Source organism: Heterodontus francisci, chromosome 1, assembly GCF_036365525.1.
Source record: "Heterodontus francisci isolate sHetFra1 chromosome 1, sHetFra1.hap1, whole genome shotgun sequence".
Taxonomy (NCBI): Eukaryota; Metazoa; Chordata; class Chondrichthyes; order Heterodontiformes; family Heterodontidae; genus Heterodontus; species Heterodontus francisci.
The window spans coordinates 170,106,933-170,117,350 of NC_090371.1; the positions used below are offsets into that span (position 1 = coordinate 170,106,933).

The 10,418-nt window shown below is 42.1% G+C and overlaps 1 protein-coding gene across 2 annotated transcripts in view; it reads right to left on the reverse strand.

The window, feature by feature from the left end:
• The window catches only part of LOC137373455 (septin-11), a 93,651-nt gene extending 83,463 nt beyond the window's left edge, over positions 1–10,188 (reverse strand). The window contains exon 1 of one of the 2 annotated variants that reach the window (XM_068038291.1): positions 10,086–10,188. Coding sequence is in view for 1 of the 2 variants with exons in the window: in XM_068038282.1 (XP_067894383.1) it covers positions 9,172–9,198 (27 nt within the window). In the remaining variant the exon portion in view is untranslated. Of the gene's footprint in view, positions 1–9,171; positions 9,434–10,085 lie in introns of those variants that run through there. The other variant, XM_068038282.1, reaches the window with a different exon arrangement.
• Positions 10,189–10,418: the final 230 nt, after the last annotated feature.

A 10,418-nucleotide genomic window follows, 5' to 3' on the forward strand; every position in this document is an offset into this window, starting at 1 on the left:
AAGGGATTTATAAGGGCGTAAACAGGGAAAATTCCATAGTATCGGGAATTAGAACCTCTATTTGAAGAGGTTTCTGAACAATATAAACTTGCTCTGCAAGATACAAAGGGGTAAGCTCAAGGGTTGTGTTGGGCTGTGGGAGACACACGTGGTGGCCACATCTTACATTGATGTGTGGGTAGGGGCCCACCTGTGTGGGGGTTGGGCCAAAGCTCATATCTGTGCATAGGTTGCAGGCCACATTTCAAAGTATGAGGCCAGACTGTGGATCTAGGAGGATGCTCTAAGTCACAGCTACAGCTCAGGCAAGGCGAGGCGAGGCGAGGCGAAGCTATGGGCTAGGAAGAGTGGCGGTTTACTGCTCTCTTTAAAAAAAAAGTTCCATGGTGTTCTCTTCTCTGTTCTCTCTCCTTTCTTGGTTACTTTTTGCCCGTTTGTTCTTCTTACTGTGTTTATTAGTTTAGCTCTTTCTCTCTTTTATACATTATTTCTTCTGGTCTCTATTAGCCTACCTCCTCTCTCCATTGCTCTTATGTTTCGGACATCAGAGCCACGGGGGTGAATGAGCAGGATAACATGGAACAAGCATGTGCTTCTGTGCTCTTCATGTTAGACCAATCTTTGTTCAACCATTTAAGAAAGCCAAAGTCATGGACAATATCATATAGTTCTGGGCTAGGGGTGGATGTAGTATTGTTATGCTAATTGTGCAACTGCTTATTTTAAGAGCGTTTTTTATTCGTTCAGGGGATATGGGCATCGTTGGCTATGCCAGCGTTTATTGCCCATCCTTAATTGCCCTTATTAGGCAAGGAACCAACATAGCAACGATATAACACAGCATTCTATTTTGATGAAACGTAATTTGCCATCCACAAAAATAACCAATCAGAAATGAGACTAGCGAGTTGCTTTGGAATCTGATTAGCTCCTGGTGACATGGTCTTGGCTTTCTTAAATGACTGAACATACACTAATTTCAAGTAGTTGACAGACTGACTTTCCAGGATGAGATGAGACAGAAGTGTGTGCTTTGATTGGTTGAAGGGACTAAACAACATTGTCATTGACACAAGACTGTTAAGACAATCAACTACTTCCTCCGTACATTATACATGAAAAATCTAACATCTGTGCACAGTTTCTATCACCTTTTTTGGTAATTTCCTATGTTCACATTTATAATGGTAATTGCCTATGCCTATAATGTAATTACATCCTCCCACTAGTAGGGGTGCTTCAGTCCCATCATGAGCAAGTGGGTGTAATTACTGCATAACAAATTAATGTAGGCAGTATCCATCATAAATCAGAATTTATAATGGAAAATGAAAATAAGTACAGAACACATTACTTTAAAATATATTTCACATATGCATCCTGATGCAATCACCACCTTCTAAACTTGCTTAACCAGAAGACTGTATTTGCTTTTGAGAAAGTAGCACCTGGCAGGGATAACCTTCTCAGCCAGTCATTGCCATGAGGGATCAGATGATGAGTTATAGGGAGCAATATAGATCAGGACAGGCTCCTTCAGCATAGGAAGGAGGAAGGAAAAACGATAATGGAAGTCTGGATCACTGGGCATTCGGCTGCTAGTAGGGTTTGGCAAGAGTGGAAATGCTAGGACAGTCCTTTAATATGCACTGATAGCTGCAGCTCGATCTCTTCCAGAGTTTTAGGTCTGCTCAAAATCCACTTCCTGCCTCAAGACCTACTTAAACTCCACAAATACGTCTCAGACGTATCCTCTTGAAGCTGTAGCTAAGGATTTTTTCCACATTTTTGCTGCTGCCAAACGGAAGTAAAATCGGAATGGCCAGGAATGCAAAACAGGTGGTATTTCTTCTGTTACCCATTATCAATTCTTAGATAGAACTGAATATTGGACATATTGTGTGATGATCAGCAAAAGTGATTCTGCCCATTTTGCATCATTGTCCAAGTTCAATTTCATTTCCAAAAAGTAATTAAAATCCAGAAAACAATCTGGGAATTGGAGTGTCATGTAATCTGTCAGGCCCTTCAGTGCACTCCATTAAAAGCAAGCCCAGTCACACGATCACAGAATTTTTCTGCAGCACAAAAATTCATTTATAGAACAGCTGCTCCTTGTGTAATCCAACATTGTTTTCATGCACACAAACCATTCCATGCTCCATTGTTGCACACACTTTCAGTCTTCAAGTTTGGTCATTACTCAATTTGGGCTTGGCCTTGGTAACATCCACCCCTCCCCACCATTCCTCTTCCACAATCAGATAGCTGCTTGGCACATCGTCTAAGCCCGCCCAAAGCACACAGCTTTGGAGATGCCTACCGTCATCCAAGAAAGAGTGAATTTCCTCAGGTGAGCAAATAAAATTGTGGGGGTAAGGAATAATAATTAAATGATTGACTACTTTAAGATGCAAAAGCAAACTAATCAAGTGCAAGAGTCAAGATCACAGAATCACAGAATAATACAGTGCAGAAGAGGCCCATCGGCCCATCAAGTCTGCACCGATGCATTAAAACACCTGACCTGTCTACCTAATCCCATTTGCCAGCACTTGGCCCATAGCCTTGAATGTTATGACATGCCAAGTGCTCATCCAGGTACTTTTTAAAGGATGTGAGGCAACCTGCCTCTACCACCCTCCCAGGCAGGGCATTCCAGACCGTCACCACCCTCTGGGTAAAAAAGTTCTTCCTCAAATGCCCCTTAAACCTCCCGCTCCTCACCTTAAACTTGTGACCCCTCGTAACTGACCCTTCAACTAGGGGGAACAGCTGCTCCCTATCCACCCTGTCCATGCCCCTCATAATCTTGCACACCTCAATCAGGTCACCCTTCAGTCTTCTCTGCTCCAGCGAAAACAACCCAAGCCTATTCAACCTCTCTTCATAGCTTAAATGCTCCATCCCAGGCAACATCCTGGTGGATCGCCTCTGCACCCCCTCCAATGCAATCACATCCTTCCTATAATGTGGCGACCAGAATTGCACACAGTACTCCAGCTGTGGCCTTACCAAAGTTCTATCCAACTCCAACATGACCTCCCTGCTTTTGTAATCTATGCCTCGATTGATAAAGGCAAGTGTCCCATATGCCTTTTTCACCACCCTATTAACCTGCCCTTCTGCCTTCAGAAATCTATGGACAAACACGCCAAGGTCCCTTTGTTCCTCAGAACTTCCCAGTGTCAGGCCATTCATTGAATACTTCCGTGTCACATTAGTCCTTCCAAAGTGCATCACCTCACACTTTTCAGCGTTAAATTCCATCTGCCACTTTTCTGCGCATTTGACCATCCCGTCTATATCTTCCTGTAACCTAAGACACTCCACCTCACTGTTAACCACTCGGCCAATCTTTGTGTCATCCGCAAACTTACTGATCCTACCCCCCCACATAGTCATCTATGGAACCCAGCACAGATCCCTGCGGTACGCCACTGGACACTGGCTTCCAGTCACTAAAACAGCCGTCTGTCATCACTCTCTGTCTCCTACAGCTAAGCCAATTTCGAATCCACCTTATCAAGTTACCTTGTATCCCATGAGCATTTGCTTTCTTGATAAGTCTCCCATGTGGGACCTTGTCAAAGGCTTTGCTGAAATCCATGTAAACTACATCAACTGCACTACCCTGATCTACACACCTGGTCACATGCTGACCAGATGGATTTCATTTACCGATCTTGTGAATACTGAAGTAAATGACCCACTGCTCAAACATCTAGTATCGTGATGAAGAACTGCAGTCACCAAATAGAAGCCAAAATTATGCACCCATTGCTACCCAAGATACTCAAGGCATATCACAGACTACATTACTCTTGTCTTATTACTAAATTGGCAAACATTTAATAAAGTAAACTCCCCTTATTCTAAAACTTCACTTTTGCAGCACAGCTGTAAAAAATATTTGTCCAACTCCATTCAGGCTCCATGTTTTACTACAATACTTGCAGTAACTGTAGTCAATGAACAAGTTGAAAAATGGAAATTTATTTCACTTGAAGTTTATACATTTCTGTGAATTAGGCTAGATTAGGTAGAGTAATACACATTCAGTTCCTGAAGCAAAAGACTTTATATTTCTCAGCAACTCTGTGGCTATTATCAATGGTGAAAATATTTTACAACTCATGACCACAATGTGTGCTTTGTTCTCCTAACTATGAATAGACTCATCATTCAGAGTTATCCTCTATTCTGCTCCATGGATGTTACAATCAGCTATTATATGCTTCCGTTACTGAGACACTACCTCTGACAGGATAGTGTAAAATGATGTATTACTAAATACTTTTTTCTGTTACCAAAACATAAGTAGTTATCATATAATCAAGCAACACCACCAAAAGCAATTTAACCGATGGGATCTTGCTGTTCAAAGTGACTGTGGTCTTCACATATGTAACAAGTGACTAAAATTCTAAATCAATTGTGTTCAACATGCTTTGGGAAGTCCCGAGCGCATGATAAGGTACAAGGAAGAATTTGGATTTATATATAGTAAACACAACAGAGTTAAAGCACTCCAGAGAAATGCTCTACAATAGCCTAGTCCTGGAGTAGATCTTCCTACAAATCTTTCTGCAACATTTCCATTATACATAATGGGCCTACAAAGCCAGAACTACCATTTATAATGTAAAGACAAAATACTTTGAAAAACTTATTACAGATACACGTGCGACCCACAGAACATACGAATTAGGAGGAGTAGTCCCCTCGAGCCTGCTCCACCATTCAACAAGATCATGATCTGATTGTAACTTTAACTCCACATTCCCACCTAACCCCAATAACCTTTCACCCCCTGGCTTATCAAGAATCTATCTACGTTTGCCTTAAAAATATTCAAAGACTCCACTTCCACTGCCTTTGAGGAAGAGAATTCCAAAGACTCTCAACCCTCAGAGAAAGAAATTCTCATCTGTCTTAAATGGGCAACCCCTTATTTTTAAACAATGAAACAGTGGCGCAGTGGTTAGCACCGCAGCCTCACAGCTCCAGCGACCCGGGTTCAATTCTGGGTACTGCCTGTGCGGAGTTTGCAAGTTCACCCTGTGAACCGCGTGGGTTTTCGCCGGGTGCTCTGGTTTCCTCCCACAGCCAAAGACTTGCAGGTTGATAGGTAGATTGGCCATTATAAATTGCCCCTAGTATAGGTAGGTGGTAGGGGAATACAGGGAAAGTGGGGATGTGGTAGGAATGTAGGATTAGTGTAAATGGGTGGTTGATGGTTGGCACAGACTCAGTGGGCCGAAGGGCCTGTTTCAGTGCTGTATCTCTAAAATAAATAAATCCTATTTCTAGGATTCTCCCACAAGAGGAAACATCCTTTCCACATCCACCCTGTCAAAACCCCTCAAGATCTTATGTTTCAATCAAGTCGCCTCTTATTCTTCTAAACTCCAGCAGATACAAGCCTAGCCTGTCCAATCTTTCCTCATAAGACAACCCGCCCATTCCAAGTACTAATCTAGTTAACCTTCTCTGAACTGCTTCCAACACATTTACAACCTTTCTTAAATAAGGAGACCAATACTGTGCACAGTACTCCACATGTGGTCTCACCAATGCCCTGTATAACTGAAGCATAATCTCCCTACTTTTGTATTCCATTACCCTCATAATAAATGATAACATTCTATTAGCTTTCCTAATTACATGCTGCACCTGTACACTAACCTTCTGTGATTCATGCACGAGGACACCCAGATCCCTCTGCATCGCAGAGCTCTGCAATCTCTCACCATTTAGATAATATGCTTCTTTTATATTCTCCCTGCCAAAATGGACAATTTCCCACTTTCCCACATTATATTCCATTCACCAGATCATTGCCCACTCACTTAACCTATTTAAATCCCTTTGTAGCCTCCTTATGTCCTCTTCACAACTTACTTTCCTACCTATCTTTGTGTCATCAACAAATTTATCAACCATACCTTAGGTCCCTTCATCCAAGTCATTTATATAATTTGTAAAAGTTGAAGCACCAGCACTGATCCCTGTGGCACACCACTCGTTACATCTTGCCAACCAGAAAATGACCCATTTATGCCTACTCTCTGTTTCCTGTTAGCTAGGCAATCTTCTATCCATGCCAATATGTTACCCCCTACACCAGGAACTTTTATCTTCTGCAATAACCTTTGATGTGGCACCTTATCAAATGCCTTCTGTAAATCTAAGTACAGTACATCCACTGGTTCTCAGTTATTCACAGCACATTACTTCTTCAAAGAAGTCCAATAAATTGATTAAACACGATTTCCTTTTCACAAAACCATGCTGACACTGCTCGTTCATGTTGAATAAGCAGTCAGAGCCATGGCCTTATTTTGAGAGTATTCCTTCTCACTGTCAATTCACCACCTCAAACTTCTCCCATCTTGCATCCCCTCAAACTTCTCATCACATGACTTTGCATAAGCTCAAAAGGCCAATCAACAATCAATCTCAAAAGCAATCAATTTCTTTAAAGCACAACACCAGGTTCTTCGACTCTCCACCAGCGTTAGACCATCCAAATCCACTTCTTGTGCATGCTTGACAGCATAATCAACTAATCCCTGTTCTTTGGCACTGTCCAGATCTCTTCCAAAACTGTCACATTTAAAAAACCCAGCCTTAAATTTTCCCAAACTCTATCTATTCTTCCCAACCTTAACACATTGCTGCGCCCACTCACACACACAGCTTTCCTATTTGAGTTCCTCTAAACTGGTTCCCAGCCCACTTGCAGCAATGAAACTGGTCAGATTAGACTAGTCAACACCCTGTGCAATTGTAATCATTATTCACTATCCATCCTCAGTTTCCTCAAATTCTGTATCACTTTTGGCACAGTTCATTCTTTAATTTTCCTCTATAGCATCACTCTCTCAAGGTTCTGGTCATCTGTCCCAATACAGTCACTGCATGACCTCAAATAGTTCTTCCTCCTATACCCACATTATCACCTCCAGCGATCCCAGAGTCCATCTTTGTCTGGACCTCTTCTTCCTTTACATACCATTCTTCAGTATCATCCACAAACTCAGGGACACCTTCCACATGTATCCTAATGAACATCATGGATTCAACGGCTTTCGCCACAGTTTCTGACCAAACATTGCATCCTGGATAAATCGAAACTTCCTTTGACTCAATCTTAACATATCCTGCCAATATCATTGTACTATCCCAAATCCCATTCCCCCTCACCCAAGCTAAATCTGATAATACATTGGGCGGCACAGTGGCGCAGTGGTTAGCACCGCTGCCTCACAGCTCCAGGGACCCGGGTTCAATTCTGGGTACTGCCTGTGCGGAGTTTGCAAGTTCTCCCTGTGTCTGCGTGGGTTTCCTCTGGGTGCTCCGGTTTCCTCCCACATGCCAAAGACTTGCAGGTTGGTAGGTTAATTGGCCATTATAAATTGCCCCTAGTACAGGTAGGTGGTAGGGAAATATATAGGGACCGGTGGGGATGTTATTGGAATATGGGATTCGTGTAGGATTAGTATAAATGGGTGGTTGATGGTCGGCACAGACTCGGTGGGCCGAAGGGCCTGTTTCAGTGCTGTATCTCTAAACTAAACTAAACTATTATCTTAGCATTATATCCAACCCTGAGCTGAGCTATATACCCCACAACTGGACCAACACCAACCACATTCTTCTATCACTGTAACATTCACCACTAACACACTACTTATCCCCTACTGCTGCTAAAATCCTATTTCATGCTCTCATCGTCGAGGATAAAACTTTCTGAATGATATTTTTCCCTGCCTCCCTCCACTTTCTTCATAAAGATCAACTAAAACAACAGTCAGTATCCTCTCTAGTACAAAGTCTCACAAGTAAAGCACCCTAGCTGTTCCAAGTTCTGCTGCTCCAACAAATAAACGTCAAGATTCTTTTACTTATTTTCAAATCAACAGCTACATTCTTTCTAAATGATGTACAACTCTACATCTCTGCCTACATCATCCATTTATCTAAGTTCAGGCTGTTGCTTGCTGTACTCCCTCCATTCATTTCAGGACCTACACTGTATCTCCCCCACCCCCACCCACACCCATCATTTCCTCTTTTTTCCTGCTGAAAAATGCAGAACTCTTGTTACCACTAATCTTTGAGTTTTTTTTATTCTGGATAAGTGCAAGCTGTTGTTACGAATTCATTTAAAGGCTGTAATTCAATCAAGATTTCCTGCTTATGTTCACTATTGGGCTTGTATCTTCCTGATGCCATCGTCAGAAGCGCTGCTATTATGGATTTAATTGTGTATATCCATAAGAAACATTGCATATTATCCAACTTTTGAGATCTCAAGCAAGCTCCACCCACCACTCCCGGCCTACCTCCTCCTCCCTTTGCTAAACTAACGATGTTGTCATCTGCCACATGGCAAATGGGAACAAAATTTAGACAGTTCAAGGCAAGATGCAAAGAACCCTATCTGTTTGCACCCCAAAATATGAAACTTGAAATGGATCAATTTGTGAAATAATATAATTATAATTTAACATTATAGTTTTACACCAGACTTAAGTTTGAATTATTAATCCTCCTGTCCATAATACAAATCGCACTTTCACAATTACGAAAAAAAAATTTTCAAATGAAAATATCGTGCTCAGTTGATGAGTCAGTGCAGGAGCACAGCTCTTCAACACAGGCCTCTGATTTCTCTCAGCTTCCTGCGTCTGTGGAAAGCCCATTCAGCCCTGAACTGACTACTAGCAGTAGGGGTGAGGCATCCATTCCATCCGGTTTAACAAAAGAGTGCAAAAGGATCCACTCTACCAACGTCACACATCTTTCACAGTTCAAATAAGAGAACATTAAATAATCCAACATGTATAGCGACGCCATTAACACTTGTTAACGGAAAAGGAGTGGACTGCCGGACACGTCTTACCCTCGCCTACTTACTTACCAATGAAGGGAAATGCCCGGCTCTCCTAACTGAAATACTCAAGATACTCATTTTCCAACTGAAACAACTGGCTAAACTGCCATAGCTTTTCTTAACCCTTCTGTTGTTAAGTTAACCCCTTCAGACAGGCAACTGTGCAGTTTAACGGTATTTCATTGACAGAAAAATAACAGTCCAATCGCATCCTACAGCCTCTGCATTCATACAGAAATGGTGCATTTTAAAAAAAACTATGCACTCACGGGCTTCCTTCCGACGAGGGCAGCCATCCTGGATTGCGATTGCTGTGGCTCAGTGTGTATATGTGGCCTCTGCTCTGCGAAGCTCCTTCCCCAGGAGTTGCAGCCTCTCCACTCGCTCAATATGGCAACCTGCAGACAGACAGGCTCCTTACTCACTCGCTCACTCACTCCCTCTCACACACACACACCGGCAGGGGTGCAGCATAACGCACCGCACAATCACAACTTGAAACACTGTATCCATCCCATGCAACAAGGTATCCAAGCTCAACAATTCAGCGCATTATGATGTAACAAATCCCACAGAATACGGACGCATGAAACGCGTGTGATCCTGCTAAATATAACATTGAAGAATTTGTCCCCCCCCCCCTCTCGATTACAATGACTTACTGTGGTCCGGGAGAGGAGGAGATAAACAGATACATTATATATGTACTTTCTGGAAGTTTATTGTAAGTGGATATTTCTGTACCGTAGGTCTTCAGATTAAACAAAAACGTTTTAAACAGCAGAACATTTAACACATCCCCGCAGTTGTGCTATTTAGACTCCATATTTTGAAATTCGTAACATTTTGATGTTCAATGACGAGCGTATGTAATCACTTAATGTAACATTACCGCAATTTGTTCATATCACTCGTAATTATTTAGCACATCATATTTGGTAACAAGAAAAGCAAAGCAAAACAAAACTGAGGATGGTAGAAATGCGAAACAAATGCTGAAACTAGCACTCAACAGGTGTCAGATAAGTTAACGTCTCAGATGTAGACCCTTCATACTGGGTAACATTTGCTGACAAATATACAACCTCTGAAATTGCGCATACTGGAGTCTACCGATGCTTTAGTCAGTCTATGCAGTGAGCTGATTGCGACAGATCGAGAAGGTCCCCCTCTGTGCAGTTACCTGATCCCAGGTGCTCCAGTCAATTCGGTGGCTCACAGGATTTTGGTTGCATCATCTACTATGCGGATCAAATTTTAATTCCACTGACATACAATTTTTGTTCAGATAAACCACTTGTATTAATGATGACTTCCTCATGTGGTGGGCACTTGGAGCGTGCGGTTTAGTTTAGTGGGTGATGCAGTATCACTTCATTGGTCCATTTGAAAAAGTCATGGGACAGTAGTTAGTCTCAGTATATAGAACCTAAATGTACAAATGTGTAAATACTACCAGAAATTATCTGGCTCAAATGAAATATGACAAGACTTTGTGCTGTAAAGAAATGTTTGT